We start from the raw sequence: 26,426 nt of genomic DNA on the forward strand, positions 1-26,426 counted from the left end.
TAAGAGTAGTAAGTCGCGCCCTAACTGGTTTTGCTCAGTGGATAGAGCATCGGCCTGCGGACTGAAGGGTCCCAGGTTCGATTCCGGTCAAGGGCATGTACCTTGGTTGCGGGCACATCCCCAGTGAGGGGTGTGCAGGAGGCAGCTGATTGATGTTTCTCTCATCGATGTTTCTAACTCTCCAGCTCTCTCCCTTCCTCTCTGTAAAAAAAAATCAATAAAATATTTTTTAAAAAATAGTAAGTCGCATATGCTTATGATTCCTGTGTAAAGGAGTGCTATTTTTACTTTGCCCTAAAACTATTCCTTTAAAGTGATAAAGTAGTGCTTTATCTTTCTTGTGCTCTGGGATTTAATAAGTTCATATTTTTATCCTTTGATTCTCATTATTTTATAAATTTCAATCAGATTCTCCCCTTAGCCTGTGTCTTTCCAGAATGAAGAGCCCTAATTCTTTTATCATCCCTCAGAGAGAATCCTCTCTACCCTCCACATCAATTTAGGTGTCCTTCTCCAGACCTTGTCTTGCTCTGTATGTCTTTGAGGTATGTCAGCTCATTGGGATCCCCATCACTTTGTCCATTATGTATAAAAGAGCACGGTGACTTCCGATAAAATAAAATGTAGAAATATTAGAGACCCTTTAATAACTCAAACATTATTTTGTTCCACGTGAGCCCAGCATAGGCTGAAAAAATATACATTTTGCTTCAACTCTGAAATGAATTTGAGCACACTAGTACTAAGTAACCTTGTAATCTACTATGAAAATTAGAATTTGCAAAGCACTTTCACATACATTATCTCATTTGACCCTCACATGAACCACGCAAGGTAGAAAACACATATTATCTTCATTTTTCACATAAGAAGAAAAAAAAAAGTTGAGTCTAGTCCAAGGTCAAACAGCTGGAATTAGAGCCCCAGTTGCTGGCCCTCCATCACTGTGATGCTCTGTTCACTGTGCAATACAATCTTCCTTATAACCACTTGTGATTTATTTTAAATCATCCAACTACCACCTCTAAGTCTCTTTCAGTGGTCCACAGCACATTCACAAAATATTCTATGGTTCTATTGAAAGAAAAGATGGTTAAGGTTGGTTTAGACCCTCTTCCCTTCTCTCGCCTCATGTTCCCCAGGACAACTCAGCCATATCACAGGTATCAATACCACTCCTTGCAAATTATTCCCCATTTTGTGGTCTAGGCCATACCTTTCTTCTGAGCCTCAGACAAGGATATAAAACTGCATACTTGATACCTCTTGGATGTCCCAACCTGTACAAAACCTCATCTTCTGCCCCCATCCTATTCCCCTCCATTGCCAAGACTCAATCCCTTTGGACGTTCCTCCTCTCAAATACCTATCCAGGAACCTAGGAGCCACCTTGAAATTTCCCTCTCCCTCCCCTGACTCCACCCATTTTCATCTAACACCAAGTCCATTCGCTTTTCCTCCTGTGTAGCTCACTGTTCTGTCCACTTCTCTCCTTCACCATCACCTTAGTCCAAGACACCATCATCTCTCATTGGACTTCATTGATTCCTAACTGGTCTGTTCCTCCAATCCTTGCTCCCAACTACACATGGCTGGAGAAATGCTTCCAAAAATGCCATTCTGGTCATGCTGCCCCTAACCCACTCTGCCTAGATCACTTCAATGGCATCACATTGCTTTGGTAAAGGCAAAACCACGAGTAAATGGCCCCTGTCTAGTCTGGTCCCCACCTCCAGCCTCATCTCACAACACTAGCCTTCATTTCTCAAGCTCCAGCCCCACTAGCCTTCTCTCACAGCCTTTTACTCACCATGTGTTGGGGGTTTTTTTAGCCACAGTGTTCTAGAATATTCTTCTCTATTTAAATTCCCAGAATTAGATATACCTAGAAGACTCCATCTTCAGATAGTGATTCAAGAGTCTTTCCTCATGGAAACCTTTCTCAATCTCTCTGAGTTAAAGCCCCCATCACAGTTTACATGGCACTGGTTTCGCATGGTTTTGTGAATTCAGTTAACATCTGTCTCCCCAGTAGATTTAAATTACCCGAAAGGGTGTCAGGAAATTCTAAAACTTCTGCTCACCATCATATTCTCTGTACTGTGCTGAGCTTAGCACATACATGCACATCAATAACTGTTTGTTAAATAAATGAATGAACCCACTAATAAGGAAATGGTTGTATATGATAAACACTGTCATTATGGAATACTAAGCAGCTGGTAAAAATAATGAGATAAGAATATATTTACTAATATGGTATGATGTCCATGACATATTATTGATCTAACACAGTGCATTACAGAACATTATGCATACTCTGATCATTAATTTTAAAAACTATGTATGTCCTTTCTTAAAAAAAAAAAACACACACACACAAATAACCTTTGTGTATACATATATATGTGTCTGTATGTTTTACAAGATCTACAAGACTAACACCAAACTGCTTAGAGTGGTTTCCCTAGAGAATGGGAATGAGACAGGATAGAGAAAAATAGAATAACAATATCTACATATATAAAAGCCTAAGCGACCACTATGACAGAACGACCGGTTGACCAGTGGCTATGACAGGCACTGACCACGGGACAGACACTCAATGCAGGAGCTGCCCCCTGGTGGTCAGTGCACTCCCACAGCCAACCTTCTGAGGCTCCTCCCCCTGTGCTGCCCGCGCCCCCGCCCTGGCCCCGATTGGGGAACGGGCTGGCCAACCTTCCAGGGTCCCTCCCTCTGGCCGGCTGGCCCCCCTGATAGACCTTGATCACTGGCCAGGCTGAGGGACCCCACCCTTGCACGAATCCATGCACCAGGCCTCTAGTCTATTCATAAACTTATTTCTGGTTTGACTTATTTCAATGACCATATGGTATTGCTGTAAATTATTTTAACAATACCACTTTTAAAATAATGATGCATTCACTAAATGTCAGGAAACTGACTATTTCTAAATACAGTAAAGGAAAAAAAGGAAAACATTATTCTGTATGATTCCTTGACAATGATAAAGCTCCATAAAACAGCATGTTTCCAGCTCAGCTCACCAATCTAGCAATAAGCTGTGATGATTTCCCCACGTGACTTGTATAAACAAAAAATTTTTGAAAAATCATTACTCTTGCACTGACTCATACAGTATTAGAAGGGAAAATAACAGAAAGAAACAATAGCATAAATTTTTCTTAGTTTACCTAGATTTTCTCTTGCTAAATAAAAGTGATTATTTGAAGACATCTTCATTTTCCTTCACTTGTCAAATGAAAAGTCTTTTGTTGTCTTTGCCATAGCTCAAATAGGAAAGATAGCTTCCTAAAGCCGTGACAGAGGCGGGAGCAGAGACAGAGAAACTGGTGACATGTAGACAGGATTGTTCCACAGCTGACAGCACAAAGCCTCACGCTGGTGGTTGAACGAGGTGTGTGCAGGTGGGCAGACCCAGTTCCGGGAAGAGGGAAGGCAGGTGTGTGGGTGTGCCTTCTGCAGCCAGCCCCGCAGGGTGAGCTGGGGACAGTCTGTGCATACAGAATAAGTGCTGTCACTTAGAGCTACATTGATTCTTTTTTCAGACTAATGGCTCAGATGGTGGGACAACTAAACGATGACTAAAACCTGAGTCAAATGCTTTCAAATCAAATTATTCCAGTGAAGCAGGAAGGCAGGCAAGCAGAGAGCAGATCATGAGGGTTTCTAACCAGTACTTGTTAAACCTGAAGAAACTTGCTCTTCTTAATGACTGCCTCTTTCCATCTAAGTCATTTTGACGTGAGGGAACTGGGGACAATGGATCTTTATTACTAGTGACACCTTCTGATCAGCTCTGAACCATGGCACAGGTAGCCCCCTCTGGGCCCGGGCACTTTCCCAGTCCTGCTTCCACCTCCTCCTCTCCCGAGGCCTCTCCAGCATGTCTTCAATTATCCCAAAGGGTGTCAGGAAATTCTAAAATTAGCCTCAAAGTTGGTGTCTCGGTATTTTTGAAAACTAATTTTCATTTAAATACAAAAAGAGCTCACAGAAAGGAGAAGTAAGGTTGGTGGGAGGGGAAAAAGGGAAGGGCTTGTCATTACACTGAACCACAGGGCATGCAGCACCACCCCACACACACACACACCCAAGACTCAAATGTGCCACCTGCATGTGGAAGAGGCCCCAGCATGTGCTCTGGCCCTCGAGGAAGCACCAGGCGGACCCACTACACACATGTGGGTGGTTTCCTTGACATCATCCCCCACCCCTTTTCTTCTGCTAATTTCTCAGTTTTAAATTCTTTCCCCAAATGTTCCCTCCCTATTTGGCAATGCAGTTCCTCTATAAGCATTTTAGGTGAGTAGACCCTGAGAAGATGGGTGTTTTCAAATGGCCTGAGGTACTTTTCAGAAAACAAAGCCTCTTATCATCCTTATTGGAACAGGATCCTCTTCAAGAATAACTAGGAGTACCCCCATCCCCATGGTATCAGGTATGCCTTCACCCCCACCCCACACTCTTCCTTTTTAGGAATCAGCAAACATGAAGTAGAAGCAGCAGAGAACAATGCTTAGCCCCCAGCAAAGATGTAGGACCCCTCCCCACAGGCCAGAACTTGGCAGAGACTGAAGCTTACTTCAGCCTAGCTGGGCACTCTACCCTCACTCTGTCCTCTTCTCTGAATGCATTCACTTCGATTGAACAAAATATATTCTTTTTTAAACATTTTATATTGTGGTAAAATACACATAACATAAAATTCACCATTTTAACCATCTTTAAGTAAATACTTCAGTGGCTTTAAGAACACTCACACTGTTGTGCAATCATCTCCAGAACTTTCTCATCTTCCCCAACTGAAACACTGTACCCGTTAAACACTAAGTCCCCATTTCCTTCTCCCCCAGTCCCTAGCAACCGCCCTTCTCCTTTCTGTCTCTATGAGTTTGACTACTTTAGGTACCTCATATAAGTAGAATCATACAGTATTTGTCCTTTGTCGACTGGTTTACTGCACTTAGCATAATGTCTTCAAGGTTTACCCATGTTGTGGCGTGTCCGAACGTCCTTCCTTTTTAAGGCTGAATAATATTCCATTGCATGAATATATCACATTTTGTTTACCTATTCATCTGTTGGTGGGCATTTGGATTGTTTCATATTCTTAATTTAATCCTACTATTTAAGACATACAGATAATTCAAATTCAATTCAGTTTATTGAGCATTTACCAAGGGCAACTAACTGTGCTAGGTATTGTGAGAGGTACAGAGGGGAATCCAACATGGTAACTGCTCTCAAGGAATTTTATGCCAAATTAGGAAAGTAGGAAAGAAAGAAGTGAAAGTAATAGCATTTGCTAATTGCTTTGCCCAATCACTGCATGTATTGCTCACAACAACCTTGTGTGATAGATGATATAATATCTACATGAGAGTGAGAAAATGAAGGCTCAGAGACCTTAAGTAACCACCTCCAAAGTGGTGAGACTGGGACTCAAACCCACGTCTTGGATTCAGAATCTGGGTATATTCCACTAGACATGCTGCTCCCTCTGGTGCAAGGCAGAATGTGACAAAGCCTGGGTGAAGCTACAGGAAGGTAAGAGGGGAAGAGAAGAGATGACCACCCTCCCGAGGGGAGAGGCTCATTGCAGACAAGGTCTTGCAGGTCAGGACGGCTTATATTGGACAGAGATAAGGGAGGAGAGGAAACTGCTTGAGCGGAGAGCAGAGGAGCAGTCAGGAAATCTCAGTGCATACTGACGGACCAGAGCAGTTGTTGAACATAAGGCTAGACAGCAGAGAGGGGCGAAATCTTGGTCATAATGGAATGCTAGCTCAAAGAGTCTGAATTCCACCATGTAGACAATGGTGAACCATTGTAGGTTTTCTAAGTCAAGACATAGTTGTAGCTGTGCTTTGGAGAGGTCACCCTGGCAATAATGCATAACAAAGATGGAGGGGGTATAGTTCATAGGTAGGAAAGCCAGTTAGGTCACTGGAATTAGCAGATGAGACATAATTAGTCAGAATGGAAAAGAGGATATGGAGGTGAGCAGTATCTTAGCAGTGGGGATTACAGAACCTGGCCACTGATCCATTATGAATGGGGTGACCCTTCATCCTGGTTTGTGTGGGACACCTGTTTACCTGGTGTAGTTCCTAATAGCATCTCTTCCCTCTCAAACAGGTCCAAGTTTGCACAGTAAAGTATATGATCACATTAATTATGAGGAGTAAGAAAAAAAGATTCAAAGGGGACTTACAAAGATTTTGAACCTGAATTAATAAGGAAGGTGATATCAACTTTAGAAACACAGGAGGGAAATCAGGTTTTTAGAAAGATGAGGAGTTTGGATGTGGACATGCTGTTCTTGCTGCTGAGATGAGGGTTTATTTGAGGGAGAGGAGCACCTTGCCCGTGGACTTGCGCTGTATCACATGAAGGAAAGCATCATTGACCTAAAAAAAAAATCCCAAATTATGTAGAAAGACTTGCATACATACACATTTCAACAAACATTTGTTGCTGGTTCAATTCTTAAAATAGTTAAAGTATTAAGATGTGCCTTCAATGTACTATATATAATTAACTATGTGACACTAACTAATCACCATAAACCCAAAGGAAAACAATAATAAGACTAACCCAATCTCAGAATGTATCTGTCTAACCTATAATTTTCATTGTTGTCAGATAATTGACAGCAGGTAAAAAGTCCTCAGGCCCTGGCCAGTTTGGCTCAATGGATAGAGCATCAGCCTACGGACTGAAGGGTCCCGGGTTCGGTCCTGGTCGGGGGCACATGCCTGGATTGTGGGCTTGGTCCCCAGTGGGGGGGTGGGGGTGCGGGAGGCAGCCAATTGGTGATTCTCTCTCATTATTGCTGTTTCTGCCTGAAATTGCAGTCTATCGCCAATTATTTTTAGAAGTACAAGTTATAAAGCATAAATTAAAGAGCAGCCACAGTAATCAAGACAGTGTGATATTGTGAAAGAATAGACAAACAGGTCAATGGAACAGATTAGCCAGCCCCAAAATAGGCCCCCACAAATGCAGTCAGCTAATCATTCGACAAAGGAGCCAAGGCAATTCAATGAAGAAAGGGTAGTCTTTTTAAGAAATAGTGCTGGAATCACTGGACACCCACATACGAAAAACGAATCAAGACAATGCCCTTTCATCTTTCATAAATATTAACTTAAAATGGATCTTACATCTTAAATGTAAAAGGCAAAACGGATTATGGTAGCAGGGGACCAAGTCAACCTTTTTGTGCATCCTAGCGAAGGGATCTAGGCCCCTACACAGCAGTGAGTCAGGAACCAGATACAGAACCAGGACCACGGGTGGAACTTTAAAAGACAGCACTGCGTGAAAATTTCAGAAACAGAATAAGATCTACAGCACAACCCTGTGCTCTTATTTGTTTATGTAACTTGAGACCAACTTGGGGGAGGCAAAGGTATGGGGAATGAGGATAAAGGGAATCCTATATAATAAAAACCTAATATGCTAAGTGTCCAGTTGTCCAGTCAGCCGTTCAACCAATCAAAGTGTAATATGATAATGATATGCTAAGGCCACTCAACTGCTCGCTATGACATGCACTGACCACAAGGGGGCAGACAGTCGACCAGTTGACCAGTCGCTATGACATGCACTGACCACGAGGGGGCAGATGCTCTGACCTGTAGGTTAGCTTGCTGCTAGGGTCCAGCTGATTGGGACTGAGCAAGACGGGCCAGACATACCCTGGAGCCCTCCTGTGGTCCCTCCCAGGCTGACCAACCTCCCGTGTCTCTCCCGGCAGATCGTGCATCAGCGGGGTCCCTCAGCCTGGCCTGCGCCCTCTCGCAAACTGGGACCCCTCGGGGGATGTCAGAGAGCCGGTTTCGGCCTGATCCCACTCAACGCAGGAGCTGCCCCCAGGTGATCAGTGCACTCTCACAGGGGGAGCACTGCTCAGCCAGAAGCTGGGCTCATGGCTGGTAAGCACAGGGGCGGTGGTGGGAGCATCTCCCGCTTCCGCAGCAGCGCTAAGGATGTCCAACTGCCGACTTAGGCCTGTGGGAAGCGGGCCTAAGCCGTCAGTCGGACATCTACCAAGGGCTCCCAGACTGCGAGAGGGCACAGGCCAGGCTGAGGGACCCCCCCACCACCACAGTGCACGATTTCATGCACCAGACCTCTAGTAAGTAAATACAGACATCTATAAATAAGCAGACACAAAGGCCAAAGATGGGACTCACAAAAATGAAAAGGTACTTTGACATGAGAATTAGGATTAAACAACCCTTTCCACTTGAAATCCTCCCCAAAAACCTAAGAAAAATAAATAAGGAAAAAGCAGGGAAGCAAATCAACTGTGGCAATCTCTCTGCAGCCGGTGCCAAGAGCATGTGTCTTTTGGGGCTCTGTGCCTCACCAAGCCCTTTCCAATCCACACAAATTTAGCCTCGTTCAGAGGGGGTGGAAGAGGTCTAAGAAAGATGTTAGAAACACTCGTCCCCGCCTGTCAATCACTCAAAGCTACATCTCCGGTGACTCACAGCTGCATCACTCTCCCTGCCAGTTAGAAGTCACTTGTTCCCAGAAACCCGTCATAGCCCAACAACAAAAATACTTGGGGAAACAAACATAATTCGAGATATTGATACTTTTTTCACCTGGCATCCTAGAGAAATGAGGAATCTCCTGCCAATAAAGGGTAACATAAAAAGAAAATAGTCACTTCAGATGCTAACGTGTATTGTTAATCATTTTGCACAGAAATCTTTATAAAAATGTAGCACCTATTTACCTGACTTCTTTAACCAATAATCAAGGGGGGTGAAGGGGGGAGTAATAACCTTTTTGTTCCGTGACTTGAGAATCTCATCATTTTGAATATCCATTATTTTACCTCCTGTTTTTATGTTTTGTTACTTCTATGTCCAGCTGCCACTTCCGCTGTGATTGCAGATGCTTCTAAAAATAACCCAGCTCTGTCCCTTCCCACCCTGTGGTTTCTATCTGGGCTGGGAAAACAGACAACCAGTTATGTTAAGGACTGGATGCTTAATAAGAATGATAAGGCTTAGAGTGAAAGACTAAAAAGCAAAGTGCAGGACTTTAAATCAGAGTCTTTTGATAGCTAATTCGGTTAGATGCCCGGGGACGTTTTCCTCCTGTATTGTACAGGCTGCATCTCAGAGAGAGAGGCTCTCCACACTGATGCCCAGGCAGACACACAGGCGGTGCCCAGAACCCCGATTCTCTGCCATGCAGTGGATGCAGCCATAATTAAATACGCACCCTGGAATTTGGGGTCAGGGTGAGGATACTGCTTTTGTTTTAGGTTCTGTTGGAATTTTTAATTAGCTCATCAAGCAGGAATACTCGGAGTAACCTATAGTTCCCTAAATATATTATGCTGATTCATGCTTCCCATTTGAAACCAGCTCTTCCCCCATCATAGCACTATCCTGAGATCTTTCCAAGTAAAAAATAAATTGCTTAAGTCTTACTTTTTATTGATTGGCATACAAAATGTACCCAGTGAATGTTTGATGAATCAAATAAACTCATGAATGAATGAATATATCTGGGACTGAGTTGGGCTGTTTTTAAAAGGTAAACACATTTAGTTACTGATATACTGCCATAGTTGAATTATATTCATCATATCATTGTTCTGATACAAGTTGATCTGAACCTTCTTTTAAAAGTCACTCAACGCATTTCATCAAAAAACATACAGATGGCAAATGTGCATATGAAAAGATACTCAAAATCATTATTCACTAGAGAAATGCAAATTAAACCCACAATCAGATACTACTCCATACCTATTAGAATGCGTATAATTAAAGAAAGCAACTGACAACAATAAATTCTGGCAGATGAAAGTAACAAAAACTCTCATACACTATTGGTGGGAATGTAAAATAAGACAACCACTTTGTAAAGAGTTTGGTAGTTATTAAAAGATAAACATAGAGTGGCAAACCAAGTACACTCAAAATCCTGAAATTTTCTAACCAACAGTGATGCTGGAGCACCAGTTTCTAATCGAAAACACACACACACAGAAAACCTATGTGCTATGGATTTTGGTAGGAATGCAATAGGAATGGCCTCATCTTCATGGGCTGCGGAGACTGCAACAGAAGTGCTTCCCAGTAACTGAGGCCTAGAGAGCGAGCAGCCGACAGAGTCAAGCTTGCCCCTTCTAACATCAACATTAGTTATTCACAGGATTCCACACAGATTTGTTTAAATGGACATTCTTATCTAATGATGTTATCTAGCCACCATTGAAACTGGGAGAAGGGGGACTGCTCTGTAAGTAAAGCCAAATAAATGTCTGTGTGAATTTGAAAAGAAAAAGTTAAACATACACTTAGCACATGTTCCAGAAATCCAAGTCCTAAAATTTGAAAAACAAAATAAAACATGTCTATACAAAACTCCAACATGAATGTTGATAGACGATTTGCTTAGAACCACCAAAAACTGAAAATAATAAAATATCCCATTAACTGATAAAGAAACAAGTGGTGGTACATCCATACAATGAAATACTATTCCGCAATAAAAAAGAGTAAACTAATGAAATATGCAAAAGCATGGATGAAGCTCAGAAGCATTATGCAAAGCTGAAGAGGCCAGACTCAAAAGGCTATGTACTGTATGATTCCATTTATATGACAATCTTCAAAAGGCAAAATTATAGGGAAAGAAAACAGATCAGTGGTTGCCAGGTTGTGGGGTAGAAAAAGGGGATGATTACAAAGGGGCAAAAGGGAACTTTTTGGAGTGATGGAAAATGTTCTATGTCTTGATTGTAGTGAAGTAGTTACATGACTATATATGTTTGTCAAAACTCAGAGAGAATTTTACTATGTGTAAATTATACTCAAAAAACCTGACTTTAAGAAAAGTCAAGCCAGGTATTATTAAACATGGAAATAAATAAATGTTCAAAGTTAAGTGTCAGCCTGAGTTCCTTAGGAAAAAAGCCTAATCAGAATGTATGCCCTAGTGCTTCCTTGCCACCTAGGGAAGCCAGGGTGAGGGGGAAATCGCAGTGAATAGTGGAAAGAGGAGACGAACTACACGGTGTGTGTCACTGATTCTGAAGCGGTCATTGCTTCAGGGGGACACACCCTGGTTGCTGTTCACGTGGGACCTCTCCAGAGGCCATATGAAACCCACTGCATGTTGAAACAGTCCATGGGGAGGAGGAAAAGCAGCAATCTATCTCAGATTCTGGTATCAGACCAAAGTGGACTGGATTCCAGGTCTGTCACTTACTACACATTATTGGTCAGGTGCCTTAGCCTCTACAAGTGTTGGTTTCTTCATCTGTAACTGTTAATGGCGAATCGCACCAGATGTTAGCAGGGAAGTTAAACCTCGGTCCTTGAGTTTGGCTAAGAAAGAATTCAGAGCCAAGAACTCAAATACAAGCAAAAGTTAATTTAGAAAGTCACAGAAGTAGAAGCAAGCTATGGAAGTGAGCCAGCTGAGCTGCATGCACTCAGGAACTAAGTTACAGGGGCAAAAGGGCCCTTGGAGCTGAAGAGAAAGGCAAAGCAAACACGCCTGGGAGAAGAGGGGAAGGGTGCAGGTGTGCTCCAGAAAGAACACACCAGGGAAAGAAAGGGATGGGGAGAGGCACAGACATGCTCAAGGGAGAAAGAAAGAGAGAGAATGCACTGGGTCTTTCATTTAAGGGGTGCATGACCAGCGATATGCTAGGGAAGAAGAGGTCTCCCTAGGGGCAAGGTCCCACCCTACAATACTTGTTTTCCCAGTTTTGCCCATTGCTAGGCACCCGGGGCTTTCTGCCCTGCACTCTGCTCATGTCTGTCTAACTGCCTACTCTAATATAACGTGATAAAAATGACTTATTCCTCAGAGTTGTTATGAAGATTAAATGAGAAAATGTTTGTTAAGTACTTAGCACAGTTCTTGACCCATAGTTAAGCACCTAATGTATAGGAGCTGCCATTATTATTATTATTCCTCTAAATGGTTTGCATATTGAAAGAAACAAAAAGGGAAGAAATAGTAAATGGATGGTGTGTGAATGAGGTACTTGAAATTGTTAGGGAGCAGGGCCTCCGAGAGCCAGCTGATAACAGGAAGTCCACAGAGTGGGAAGAACTAGAAAAATCCTACATGCACAGCCCTCATGGGAAAAGAAAAGGGTAAATGGAAACTGACAGGAGGTTAGCAATTAGATAATTCATGTTTAAGAGGAGAGAGAGCATTAATGTGGGTAATCTGGCTTTCTTTCATGCCTGAGCAGCACCTCAGCACATCAATGCCGAGAAGAGACAGTTCTGCCCAATCACCCTCATTCTCTATCAACAGCTATACCTGAGCCTCCGGTACAGCAAACCTCAGTTGACAAGTCATGTGATAAAAGCCACAAGTTGGAAGGGGACTCAGAAATTTTATGGACTTGTGCTTTTCAAGTTTTAAACCACAAAACCTTTACTTAAAAGAAAAATATAAATAGAAAAGTAAAAACTTTTTGCACCTACTTCAGCCCCAACACAGATGGGTCCCAGAGGCCAGCAAGCTCAAATCTACACCTGCCCACCTCTAAGACCCAACTGAGGCTCTGGAAGTATAGTCTGAGAGCCACTGTTATTGTCCTGCCCCGCAATTTTAGAGACGTGTTGACTGGAGGTCAGAAAGGTGAGGAGACCTCAACAAAGGTGAACACAGAAGAGGCCAAAGCTGGAATTAGAATCCAACCACTTTTCTGATGGCCAGTTGGGTTATCTCTATTGCACTGAGCGCTGCCTTCTTGACTGACATACCAAGAAGATGAGAAAGAACCGTGTTTGGGAAGAATGCGCTTCATCATGGGGAAAAGCATATAACTGGAAGGCCGGTGAGCAGTGAAGTCTGGCCTGACAGCTTGGGCTCCGCTAATCTGCATATGAACAAAACATCGCCCCCATCCATGGCAGACTAGAGTTACCAAAACAGTTTTTTGAACATTAAAACAAATTAAGTCAAAGAAAAAAAGAATTCACAGTGAATGCCTAATAGATTTGCATAGGCAATGATTTTGCATATGCATGTGCACAATTACACTTTGGAGGAAGTTTAAGCCACATTAATGGGACTGTGGGGGAATGTAAAAAAGGAATGAATAGCCAACAAAATTAACTACAGTGACTAATGGATGAATTATACTCTTATGATGCTGGGCATGATTTAGTGTTTGTTCACAGAACTCCAGCTTAGATCATCTGGTTGTACTTTAAAAGTGTCTGTATTTTAAAATCAAAGGTTAAGTTAAGTGCTTCCTTCTTAGCCTTGTATGTTGTGGAGTTCAGAGTTCACATCAACACGGGTAAATTATTTCCTAAAGTACCACCACGTCCCTCTGTTTGGGACACCACTAACGTAGAAAGAGCCATCAAAATTCACCGCCTGCATGGGCCTCACAGGTCCTGCCTCTCAGGGGGCTCACTGGGCTCAAGCCGGACAACCAGAGGACTGGGAGAAATCCTGTGACCCCGTTCCAGCCTAAGAGACCCCGTCCCAGCCTGAGAGACCCCGTTATTCCATGGAGCATGTTCACCTTTTCATTCCATAAGGGGAGGATTTATAGTATCTGGACAGAAGCTGTTTGGTAGCTTGACACAGATTACTTCCTGGCCCTGTCCACACCACATTCCTTAAGAGCATCTCACCTCCTCCAGCTTAAAAACCGCTCCGACGTATGGTTGGATGCGCCCTTCCTGGCAGTACTGGAGAGCCGAGGACAGGCTCCTGGAGAAGACCGGGAAGTTCCGGTCTTGGTATCGGCCCCAGTACACACCCATGGCAGAGATATTCTTCAGGAGCAGGAGATTGGCCGGCACAGAAGCAATGGTTCCTCCAGCAAAACCCACCACCACGATCCTGCCCTCCCAAGCCAGGCTGAGGAAAAAAAGGAGAAGGAAAAAAAATTAAAACAATGTACACTCACATCCATTAGGATAGCAACTATTTAAAAAGAACAGAAGAGAAAAGAAAAGCAGTGTTGGCAAGGATGTAGAGAACTGGAACCCTCAGGCACTGCTGGTAGAACTGCAAAATGGTGCAACTGCTATGGAAAACAGTATGGAGCTCCCTCAAAAGAATTAAAAATAGAATTTCCATATGATCCAGCTATCCCACTTTCTGGTCTAACTTCAACAGAACTGAAAGCAGGTTCTCAAAGAGATATTTGCACAGCCTGTTCATAGCAGCGCTGTCTGTAATAACCAAGAGATATGAGCAATCCAAATGTCCATCAACTGATGAATGGATTAACAAAATGTGTATATACTTGACAATGGAGTATTATTCAGCCTTAAAAAGGAAGGATTTTCTGTCACATTCTATGACATGGATGAACCTTAAGGACATTATGCTAAGTGAAGTAAGCCAGTTACCAAAAGACAAATACTGTACGACTCTACGTACAGTATAAAACAGGTGTCTAAAGTAGTCAAATTCATAGAAACAGAAAGGAGAATGGTGGTTGCCAAGGGCTGCAGGGAGGGAGGCACGGGGAGCTGTTGTTTAATGGGTGCAGAATTTCAGATCGGCAAGGTGGAGAAGTCCTGGAGGTCTGTTTCACAACAATGTGAATCTACTTAACACTACTGAACTGTACACTTAACATGGTCAATATAGCAAATTTATGTCACGTAAATTTTTGCCACAGTAAAAAATGTAGAATAAAATAATAAAAAACAATGTACATTAATTCATACAGACAAAAAGAAAAAAGGTTCCCAGGGGCTTGGGCGGGGGGGAAGGCAGTTATTGTTTAATGGACACAGAGATTTTGTTGGGGAAGTTTACACAATGTTGTGAGCATTCAATGCCACCAGATTGTACACTTACAAATGGTTAAAATGAGAAATACTAGGTTATATATATATTTTACCACAATTTTTTAAAAAGAAACATGTATTAAACCTCCAGCTAGAAATTCCTCTTGACCTAACAAACTGTCAGGGGTGACCCATCTTGTATCACTTTGGATTCTTCAGTAGGGAACTATAAATAATAAGCCAAAAGCGAGACAGAAGAGGGGGCAGAGGAAGTAGCCAGTTTTCTAAGCAGGCCCACTTTAGAATCAAGACTGTCTGTTTAACTATGCCACTACTTTGTGGAAGGAAACTTGGTGTAAACAAATGTCATTCCATATGCTGTGCTCGGAGACAACTCAGTTTGAAGCCCTTGAACTTAGGAAGCAGGAATAAGAAGCCAGATACTTTAATGAAGCATCATTTGCTTTACACAAAGACTTACCTTAGGACTCCTTTAAGTTATGTGCTTCTCTGGAGAGTTTTGAACAATCAACAAAAATTCAAGCAGCAAGTTTCCTGCAGCTCATTGTGAGAAGTACCATACAGTGAGTGCTAAGCAGTGAGTTATAAAAATAAAGTTTGTAAACATCTTTGATATGAAATATGTGCATGTTGATTTGGTGATTTGCTTTTCTTCTTTAGAATGGAAATGAGAAGCTGTTGTCAAAACACTATTATCCAGAAGGCAAGTGACTACTAGCGGCTCTCTGTCCTGGCTCTCCATTTAGTCAACACACTCCCTCCTTTGCTGCTTCTCCAAGCACCATCCTGGACACACTGCAGGGATGCTTGGGGGCAAGAGCACCAACTCGGTCTCCCCTGTGGGTAAGCTGCTCTCTTTGCTTCTACTTCTACTTTAAACTGAGATAAACCACAAAACTGTGCTTGCCAGGATGGCAGGAGAAATGAAACCCATGTTACAAAGCACTCCAGAGTCCCTGGTTGAAAACAGAATGAAAATTGATGTAGAGACAACCAATTCTCCAGTGATTTTTTTTAAAAAAATAAAACAAATCAAAGGGATATCTAGCCTGCTGGCTACTTCAAAATCCAGCAAGATCAAAAGAGTGTGCGCATTTAACAATGATCTCCTCAAGAATTACCCACACCATGGACATAAAGTGGTTAGTGGGGGCCGGCACAGCTGAATTGAACACATGTATAATTTCTAAAGCATTAGATGTTGCCAACTAGAGAGTCTGCAGTCATTTCTTGGATATTTTCCAGTGGGATATTTTGTTGTTGCTATATTTAAGCATTTCCTGATTTTCCCCTCTGCTTCTAGTTCTTTCCACGCCCCCACTCAGCTGTTCTCATTGGTGCCAATGCCTGCAGAGAAGTGAGCAGCGAAGACGACAGAGTAGCAAGGCCAGGAGCGGCAGAGGTCCGGAAAGGTCCCGCAGAGACCCAGGTTGAGCCCACTTTGAAAAGACCCCTCCACGCACCTGCGGAGAGCGTCCAGGAAGATGTCTCCCCCCACAGTGTCGATGACCACGTTCACCCCGCCACTGCCCACCAGCTTCCTCACTGCCTCCTTCAGGCTGCCCTGACTGTAGTTCACGCTGGACTGTGCGCCCCTCTGCATGGCCAGCTGGCACTTCTCGTCACTTCCAGCAGCAGCTATTACCTGCATAAAGAACACAAAGCTTCTGAGTTTCAGAATTTGTCCTGAGAGGGGCTCATGCCATCCAACCAATCTGCAACCAAAGGGTGCTAATCAAGGAAACCAATGGGACCTTGCTGACCTAGCATCAGCCTCAATCCAATGCATCAGCCCCAGCACACAACACCATTGCACTGGACCCTCCATGCCCCACCATGGGATCCACACTTCCAAGAATCCTGGACCCCAATGGGTCTAGCCAGAAGATGGTTCAGGAGACCCTCAGTAAGTCTTCTCCAAATGCAAATTAAAACCACCATTTACTAAACATCTACTATGAGTCAAGTAGAAAGGACACAAACTAAATACCAAGCTGCAGCAAACGAGAAAGGCTTTTCAGACAGTAAAACAAGATTTAATGGGAAGATCTGGACAGATACTAACCGGCTTTATTACCTAAGGCAATTTACTTATTAAGAACTAACACTTACATAGTATTTACTATGTGCCAGGCACTATTCTAAATTATAGAGAGTTATATAGAGTATTAACTCAGTATATTAATAGCCCACTGATATACATACTATTATTATCCCCATTTTAGAGATAAAGAAACTGAGGCAAAAGAACTTAAGTAACTTGTCCAAAGTCACCCAGCTAATGGGAGGCAGAACTGGAAACCAAGCCCAGGTAATCCTTCTCCAAAGTTCATGCTTTAACTTCTCTCTATACTGCCTGCCTACTTCTCTAAGCATCAGTTACCTCATTCATATATTCATCTTTATTTTAAGAATTCAGTGGAATACTACTGTATGTAAAGCACTTGGATAAATTGAATCTATTGTTACACATTGCAATCACTTATTCTAATTAAACCTCATAAGAATATTATGAGGAGGTATAATTACTTTCATTCTATAGATGGAGACATAGAACCAGAGAAGCTATTAACTCAGGATCTTCCAGGTAGTAGGTGGTAAAAACCGTATTCAAATCCATTGCTGCCTGACTCCAAAGCCCATGCTTTTCCACTCCATCATGCCTAAGGCGTGACAAAGGTGGCACCAGTGGCTGTGGGGCATACTTTGAGGAAGTCTGGGGTTTGGAAGTCTCCAGAAAAGTTTCAAACACTCAGGTGCCTAGAGGTGCCTTATCACTGGGCAGCACCCACCAGCGCACTTTGGCCCCAAGGTGACTTCCAAAAACATCAGTGGCCTTAAAAGATTCCAAACTCACCCATAACAATTTGAAACTGAAAGCTACCCTCAAATAGCTGCAGGTCACGGAGGGCTGTCAGCACACAGTGCCACAGTGGGCAACACCTGACCAGGTCAGGCACCTGATTCCAATCCAGGATTCTCACTAGGTCCTGGGGAGACCTGCCATGAATCACTTTCCCTCTTGGTGCCTCACTTTCTTTATCTGTGAAATAGGGATAATAAACACTTTACATTACCCATCGCCCAGGGGTTTTGTGAGGATCAAGGGTTAGAGACAGCTGTGGAGGCACTGTGAAAGCAATACGAAATGCTGTGGATGGAAGATGTTATCAAAATGACCTGTTCCAAGTAGAGAGCATGATGACATTATTTTATTTTTGTTTGCTTTAGCCTAAAACCATTATTGCTGCTTAGATTAGAATCTGAATTGAAGTGAACCTTTCTACTAACCTCCTGTCACTACTCAAAACAAATGGTACAATTTCATCTGTAAGTGTTAAACAGTCCCTGGTTCTAGACAATTAGACTAAGTGTGGTTTCCCTGCTAAGAGAGGTGCTAAAAGCCCTTGTTTTTGACATGCAATGTGTTAATATCCACAAGGAGCCTCCTGGAACCTAAGATTGCTTTCAGAACTCACAGTCCTTCCCAAAGGAACTTCATGTGAGAAGGAGAGATGCCACCTGCCAAAATTCCTGACCAATCCAATTATCTCCAAGCCTGTAGATCCTGGCACCTTCTGGATACTCCAATTGCATGCTCCATGGGAACCTCACACTCAGCAACAACCAAAACTGAACTCGACATGTCCTCCTGTGTACTCAATCCCAACGAATGGCAAATCCACAAATTAACCTAGTTTGTTCCTTCCCATTCAATGTCTAATAATAACAGGATCCCTTTTCAAGAGAGTCTTACTGACATGCCATCACCTCTAACAGGCACAATGCATGTGTAATTTCAATATTTCTACAACAACCCTACAAGGAAAGCATTACCTATGAGGAAACCGAAGTAATTACGCTACAGGCAGAGCTAGAATTTGAACCTAGGTGAGGGTAACTTCTAAGTTGTTGTGCCTTCAACTATATTAGAATGCTCTCCAGGGAATAAATTCTCAATTTTCTTCCAATTTAGTATGTCTCGATTCATCACCTCCACTACCCTGGTTCAAGTAGCATCTCCTCTGACTGGGACTGCTTCAAGAGTCTTCCCTACCACCTATGGAGCACACCTGACCTTACCCCACCCCTCATTCCCACGGCTTCCAGAGTGAACTTTGGAAATTCAAAGATAATCATGTCACTTCCCTACTTAACACCCTCATGTGCTTCCAATAAGTGTTCAAATTCTCCAGCACCTCCTGATCTTACCTCTGCCCCCCTCTATAGAGTCATCTTCCACCGTTCTCCTGATCCTCTGCCCCATAGATGCTATTTGCAATTCCCTGAATGCATCATGTTAATTCCTCCTTCTCTGTCTTCTAATAGGTCCTCCCACCACTAAAATGGCCTTCACTTCACTTCTTCCTCTTTTCAACTGCTACCAGTCCTTCAAAAACTCAGCTTAAATGTCCACCGTCTCTAAAAATCCCTCCTTCTTTGATACCACTTTCTTTCATTTGTTAAATCATTCATTCAAAAGACAGTTACTGAGTGCCTACTGTGGTCTAGGCACCATGCCAGGCACTGGAACTACAATAATGAACCAAACAGACACTGTCCCTGCCTTCATGAGGATTGCAGTCCAGTGGGAGAGATAAGTTAATCTAATAATGACACAAGTAAAAGATTAAGCATATACTGAGATGTATAAGGTGTGTACTATGAATGAGAAGTATAAGATGCCATGACACCATATACAAATAGTGGGAGGATGGAATTAATATTTCCTGAGGGACAAAGGATACTTCCCTAAGAAGCAGCATCTGAGTTTAAATTTGAAGTGTGAGGTGTGGGAGGTGGGAGGGGAAGTTCAGAGCATCACATGAGAAGCGAATTGGACCTTGCAGGTTCCAGTTACTGGAAGGGCCGGTGATTTACTCCTAGGACCCCTCACTCATCCACAGGCAAACAGGTGGCAAGGCTCTGCTCTAGGTGACTTTGCATCCCCAGTGCCTTGCATGTGGTTTCTGCTAAATCAATGAATACATTCCATGTTTGAGAACCATGTTTTGTGGTATAATTCGTTTAAGTGGAGACTCTAACATACGAATACCTTGGCCTGGAGAACATTTGTTGCCACGTCTATCACTGCAAGGCCTGTGGCTCCAGCTGCTGCCGTCACTAGAACAGTTTCTCTGTGCCAGAGAAAGACGAACGCTACTTCAGAAACCAGAAAGCATCCAGCAATACGATCTCACGAACATTTTGAAACCAGGACATTTTAAAGCAACAAGAGAACTTCGAGACTATTTCATTCGACCCTTTATGTGCATCCCTTCTCCAGCCTTTAGGGCTGGGTGGTACTAATGTGGTCCAGTTTTGAAAACTTCCTGGGAGAAATATTCCTTAATATCTCTAGGTAGCCTCTTTTGAACTACCACTCAATTTCTGCTCCAGAAATTCTGTCCTAAATCATTCTCATACTAAACACTGCTGAATTTTAGAAGGTGGTGATCACATAATGGCCATGGGTCAACTAAACCCATCTCTCTGGGGTGATTTGGAGGCTCTCTGAAAAGAGCAGAAGGCAGTAGGTAAACCCAGGTAAAGTGGGGAACTTCAGCACCTCTGAGTTTAAAATATCCCAGTTAAATCCACCCAACCAAGCCTCTCAGAAACAAATACCACAGGCCTCCACTAAAGCCAGAGGGAAGAACGTTTAAATAAACCAACTCTCTAAACATGAAGGTTTTCTAGAAGGTGATATCCTGAGGGTCTGTGAGGGATTTTTCTCCAAATTCATACTGGCCAAGTTCTACCATTCTCTCTCAGACAAAAGGATAGTCCCACCATCACCAAACCCCAATCTCCAGTCACTACTTCCTTTGGCCTTTCCTTAGACAGACCGAACATGAGCTAAAGGTCAGGCAAGGGAGAGGAAGGCGCAAGGCACTTCTGATATCAGAGAAGGGTCCTATCCAGCTCTCTGTTGTCCACACAGTCCTTACCCAGGCTGGGTACGTGCCCGATGCTCCAGGGCCATAATAGCAGTACCATAAGATACGGGCAGGATAGCAGCTTCTCGGAGGGGCACCCTTTCTGGAATCTGCCACAATGCCTACAAAAGAGATAACAGTGACTTAGTGATTCCATACGTACCTGTTCCTAAAGGCTGCTCAGTAAATATTATGATTTGATTAAGTGACTGATTTGAAAAGGGAAACACCTGTCAGGAACAAAGCCTAGTAGAAGTCAAAACCAAGCAACCTGTGGCCAAGTTCAAGACTTGGGCGCATCAGTCTTCAAAAATCCTCAAGTTGCACCTGCTCAGGAAGGAACCAACAAACTTATGGAGAATGAAACACTGACCACTCTCCTATACTGTATAATGGATGGATTGGATGATAGGTATATTTTACCTCAATAAAACTGAGGGGGGAAATATGTACTCTTCTCCACTAGCGGGCACCATTCACATCCTGCACAACCAGATCTGGCCGCCCTGGCTGGCTCCATTCCCAGGGCCATCTCTTCCCCAAGCTCCCGTGGGAGAGAAACCCATTACATCTGGTTTAATGCCCCAAAACAGTTTTCCTACCAAAACTACCTAACTGTGGTCCAATTGAACGGCCAGCCAGTTGCTTCCAGGGCTCAGAAAACAAAATGTTCCTTCATTAAACCCCTCCACACAAAGTTCTGTGCAAGGGCTATCACACCAATACTAGAAAAGGGATTTAGCATTTGAAAGAAAGAAGTGCTTGGCTGAAAAACAAGATATGGCCAAACAAATACCAAGAAAACGGGGCGGGGTAGAGGGGCATGAGGAATGAGGGGTAGGTAAAAATTAAAGAAAAGGAGGGAAACTTTTAAAAATACCTAAACATTGATATTGAGAGATAGGGATACCTTCTGGTCAGTGATACATTCTTCAGCCATTCCATTAAAGCCACTCACGCCAATAACTCGATCTCCCTGAAGGGAAAATATCGGTAAGGTAGGTTCAGATGCGTCTTTCTTTCTGATTCCATACGACCCCCCAGGTTTGCCCTAACTATCTATTTAGAGTTAATGTTTAGTAAATACTTCAGCCTTTTTCTCAATCTCCCCACCAGGATGCCAAGCCAATCTGAGCATATTTTGGACAATGACATGGGTATCGATTAGAATATGAATTTAGATAGGAGTTAGAATCCCAGGGTTAGTTTTTTTCACAAGAAGCTGAGACTTGATCATTTCCTATCCTCTTAGCCACTAAAGACCTTTTGTTGGTAAAGGCACTTCGACTGCCTTCCTTCCCCCAATTCAGAATTCATTTCTTCCCCCTCCATCTCAGTTTCCCTTTGGTGTCTTCTGACAAAGACCAGGAGACACAAGACCCTTTGGCTACAAATAAGTTGGCGTGTTTCTCAAAGCTGCATACACATCAATTCTCTGAATTTCAACACGTTTACCTCTTTAACTGTGCTGACATCTGTGCCTGTCTCCAATACTGTCCCAGAAAACTCCATTCCTAAAACAAATGGTTTTGAGATTAGGCTATCTGTAAAGCCCAGCACCATGGAGGTCAGAAGATCCGGATCCACAAGCTTTCTGGAACTGAGAGGGTTAAGTGCCTCCCCTCACCTACCCAGGGAGGAGGGGGAAGAGTGTTGTACCAAACCACAGGAAAGTGAACTTAAGATTTTCACAATCAGAACCTGAAAAGCTATAGCAGCCCCATTCTTACCAGGACACAAATGAAAATTTCAAGAATGAGTGAAAGGGCAGAGGTACACAAGTACTTGTACAGGTACACAAATACTTTTGACCCTGATCACTGGGGGCTTGGGCTCCTAAAGCACCCCAATTACGATATTCATCATACTGGATGGATGCCATATATCCTCTTCTGGACTGTGAGGCCCTCAAGGACATGAACCATATTTATTCATACAGTACTTGGCTCAAATGGATAAACTAGTGTTGTCTGCCCTTTCCTCTTCCACCTCCAAAATTTCTGAATTTAATGATCAGACATTTCCCACTTGAGCTGCCAGAGGACTAACTCAGTTGAGTACGACATGACATCTTCCCCCTATCCAGTATTTCAGCAAATAAAAACAGAGGGAAATGGTTCCAGCTGTTGAGACACAACCAAATGCCCTAAGGCCAAAACACAGCAACTATTTTGCAATTACTATATCCTTAACAGTACATTTCTGTATAGAATATACATGCACTATATACATGCTGAACTACACTTATACCTGTTTAAATAAATTTCAACATCAAAAATCAATCATTTGTCCACATTTTCAGAATTTAAATGTAATCAGATGGGGCATAATGAAAATCAGAGAAGACAATGTGCTACTAGAAATGTATAAACTCTTTTCCTTCTTTCTGATCCTTTGACATTGGGAATGTGTTTGTAAAGAATAAGAGTTTTGCCCTAGCTGGTTTGGCCCAGTGGATACAGCGTCGGCCTGTGAACTGGAGGGTCCTGGGTTCGATTCCAGTCAAGGGCACATGCCCAGTTGCAGGCTCGATCCCCAGTGGGGGGCGTGCAGGAGGCAGCCTATCAATAGTTCTCTCTCATCATTGATGTTTCTAATTCTCTTTCCCTCTCCCTTCCTCTCTGAAATCAATAAAAATATATTTTCTAAAAAAAGAACAAGAGTTTTAGCTGCAAAAAACAAAAACAAAATTGAGGCAATGTTAAGGAATAAAAGGAAATGACTAGGACCAATGATGATTGGGACCAGAATTCTGATGGGCAGAATGATATGTGAGCATTCATTTGTTCATTTTTTAAAATATTTATTGAGCATCTACTATGAGCCAGTTACAATGCTAAACTGAGAGATATAATAAGGGTAAAATAGTCATAGAAATTTCCCACAATCTAGTGCTTCTAATTAGTGGTGAGGTTGACATGTCTGAGATTCACTGACAGTGGGCAAGTACCACCGGGGTAGTCATAGATGAAGCGCGTGGTTCTGAAAACGGTGTCTTCTTTCCCTGCAGCATCCCTTGGCCCCTCCATACCTACCAGGTGTGAAGGGAAGATGGGGCCTTTCCTGATACTGACCACGGCAAACCAAAATATCAGCAAAGTTAACTCCACAGAAATGGACATCAACTCTGACCTATGAAGGAAATAGAGCAGAGCAGTACATATCCGTGGAGAAAGTAACTGAATTATAGCAAAATATTTACTGAATACCTACTATGTGCCAGGTACTGAACTAAGTCACTATGCACAATCATGAGGCAATCAATATGGACAATTTCCCTGCCTTCATGGAGCAAAAAGTATGGTAGAGAAGACAGATATTCAACCAAATAACTGTATTTATATGTTAAATTACAACTTCCACACAAAATGTTAAAAATGGAAATATATGATGCTATGAAGGCATATAATGGGGAGACTTAACCTTTTGGGCAAGTCATGAGAAATCCTTAAGAAAGTAACACTTGAACTAAGAACAGCCAAGAGTTAACTATTCAAAATAGGAGAGAGAATCCTGGCACTGCCAAAAGCAATGTCATGTGCAAAGGCACTGTGGTGGGGACAAAAGAAAAACCAGCAAGCCTAGAGCACAAATAGGAGAAAAAGATAGGGTTAGAGAGCAGGGCCTATACCAGTGATGGGCAACCTTTTGAGCTTGGTGTGTCAAACTTCGCCAAAAAACTGAGCATAACTCGGGTAGTGTGTCACTTTGAGGAAAAAACATTATTTCATAAATGTTTCATCCTCGGCATACAGCCGCCTCAGCGGCCGCGTGTCATCAAAAATTGCTACGCGTGTCAGTGCTGACACGCGTGTCATAGGTTCGCCATCACTGGCCTATACCATCCACAGGTTTATAGGCTTTATTGATCATCCTAGTCTTCAAGGTAGGAATAATGGGAAGACATTAAAGAATTTTAAGCAGGAGAGTAACATGATCAACTGTCTTGGGACTCAGGAATCATCTGCAGGCTAGAGTTAGATCACCAACTTATGTTTTAGAACAGCACTGAAGCTGAGGTAGTCCTGCAGCAGGGTAGCCAGCAGTTTCTTTAGACCAGGGGTGGGGAAACTTTTCTTCTGCCAAGGGCCACGTGGATATTTATAACATTGTTCGCTTAATATAATTCCCTTAATATAAATGTATGTTGCTGTGAAAACTCCTAGATTTATTATATTTCGACACTTGCCTGCAGTTGCCCAAATTGTTTACATATGCAGCACACACATGACCTCAAGCCACTCCACCTTGACTCACAGATGATTGGAGGATTAATGTCTTTCAGCATCTGAGTCCCAGGAAGCTGAGTGGCTGCCATCACGTGCTCACCCAAATAACCCATTTAGCCAGCAGGTCCAGGTTAGTGGCACTCAGGGCCGCAGCCACATTTCTCCCTCTCACCAGGGGTCCCCCACACTGAGGCTCACTGCCTCCTGCACCTAGTCAGAAGTGCTCATTCTCCATGCCAGCTGCCATTGAGTCACCAGAGTGATCAACCCACAAGGCCAAAGTGACTTCCACATTTCCCTGGAAATGCCCACACCCTAAACCCCACCCCACTGCAGTCCAGCCGAGGAGGGCACAAGGCACATATTCCAGTGGACTTTGCTGGTTTAGGGGAGGAGGGAGGGCAGATAATTAGCTGCTGACACCCAAGAGACAGCAACGGATGGGGTCCATTTATCTGTGTTAAATCCATAACTTGCAGGTGGTTATGCAAAACGGTGTGCTCATCAGAATTCTCTGTTTCTAAGGCAACAACAGCTCTGGGGCGTTCTGAAAGCGGCCTCCATCGGTGTTTTGGGAGAACAGTCTTCCTTAGACCTTTTGGCCTTTTTGTGAACCACCACGAAGTTGGCCCCTAGCTGAGCGCTTGGGAACTCAATCCAGGGTGGAACCTCCGGTGGGTGTGTGGTGGCCGCGGGGACAGTGAAAGGGTGTCCAGAGGTCCCGGGGACAGGCCAGTCACCCTACCTCGTGAGGCCCGACAGGGCGGGGGGCGACCTCCTCAATGGCCAGGGGCTGCTTCAACTCCGCGCACCGCGCGGCGCGGTAGTGGCGGCCGCCGCCCGGCCAGGCTCTCCTGCAACGCGGGACAGGGGTTGGGTTACTCGGGGTCCCCCGTGCGGCTGCCTTTTGGAGCTCAGGAAAGAGTCGGGGGTCCCACCTGCAGAACCTAAGGAAGCCACGTCCCCAAAACGCCGCCGCCGCCATGTCCCCGCGCAGGGAGCCACCAGAGGGGCGGGGGCGGGGGGCAGGAAGAGCGGACGGCGCCAGCCCCGCCCTGCCGCGTCCGGGAGCGGAAGTGGGATCGGCCGCGTCCAGGGACCCGACCCGACCCGGGCCGGCGGCGGCGCTGCCAGGACGTGCCCTGGGCCAGCCCACCCGCAGGGCCGCGTGGACCCTCGGCGCTCTCCCCTGTCCCGCAGGCTTCCTGGAGGTGGAGCCCACCGGAAAGGAAAGAAAAGTCGTCAAAGGAAATCGATTACCCGAGATTATCCATTTGTTGGCATTTTAACAGCAAATCTGGGAGGCTGTTAAAACCACACTTGGTGGCATTTAAATCGTGGTTCTTGGGTCTTCTGCACGTGTGAAATCCTAAATGCATAGGTAAAGGCTCCAATGTCTGCCTTCAACGCCTTATTAGAGTTTAATTCTGTTTGTTAATCTTCAC

The 26,426-nt window shown here is 43.7% G+C and overlaps 1 protein-coding gene across 3 annotated transcripts; it reads right to left on the minus strand.

The window, feature by feature from the left end:
• Window positions 1-4,733: 4,733 nt before the first annotated feature.
• Window positions 4,734-25,980, minus strand: LOC307092947 (quinone oxidoreductase-like protein 2). Of its 3 annotated transcripts, XM_079760542.1 has the most exons (10): window positions 25,920-25,974; window positions 25,727-25,835; window positions 23,788-23,884; window positions 22,208-22,266; window positions 21,663-21,728; window positions 20,765-20,874; window positions 19,870-19,951; window positions 16,277-16,458; window positions 13,680-13,908; window positions 4,735-6,437 (listed from the first exon to the last, which is right to left on the minus strand). In XM_079760542.1, exons 1-10 carry the CDS (start codon window positions 25,964-25,966, stop codon window positions 6,369-6,371), a joined length of 1,050 nt encoding a protein of 349 aa, XP_079616668.1. In that variant the 5' UTR covers window positions 25,967-25,974; the 3' UTR covers window positions 4,735-6,368. The 3 variants fall into 3 exon arrangements, with proteins under 3 accessions (XP_079616667.1, XP_079616668.1, XP_079616669.1); XM_079760541.1 differs by having other exon boundaries at window positions 4,734-6,437; window positions 25,727-25,970; XM_079760543.1 differs by lacking the exon at window positions 25,727-25,835 and having other exon boundaries at window positions 22,208-23,884; window positions 25,920-25,980.
• Window positions 25,981-26,426: the final 446 nt, after the last annotated feature.

This window comes from Cnephaeus nilssonii, assembly GCF_951640355.1.
Source record: "Cnephaeus nilssonii genome assembly, chromosome: 21".
Lineage (NCBI taxonomy): Eukaryota > Metazoa > Chordata > Mammalia > Chiroptera > Vespertilionidae > Cnephaeus > Cnephaeus nilssonii.

What these genes read in the sequence shown, in the direction of transcription:
- LOC307092947 (XM_079760541.1), bottom strand. Translation starts at nt 25,966, where the DNA reads ATGGCGGCGGCGGCGTTTTGGGGACGTGGCTTCCTTAGGTTCTGCAGG. An exon ending in CAAATGTTCTCCAGGCCAAG is followed by an intron (nt 16,459 to 19,869) that starts GTATTCGTATGT and finishes TTCTTTATGCAG; the next exon opens with GTAATAGCTGCTGCTGGAAG. An exon ending in TTCCTGGACGCTCTCCGCAG is followed by an intron (nt 13,909 to 16,276) that starts GTGCGTGGAGGG and finishes TTTTTTCCTCAG; the next exon opens with CCTGGCTTGGGAGGGCAGGA.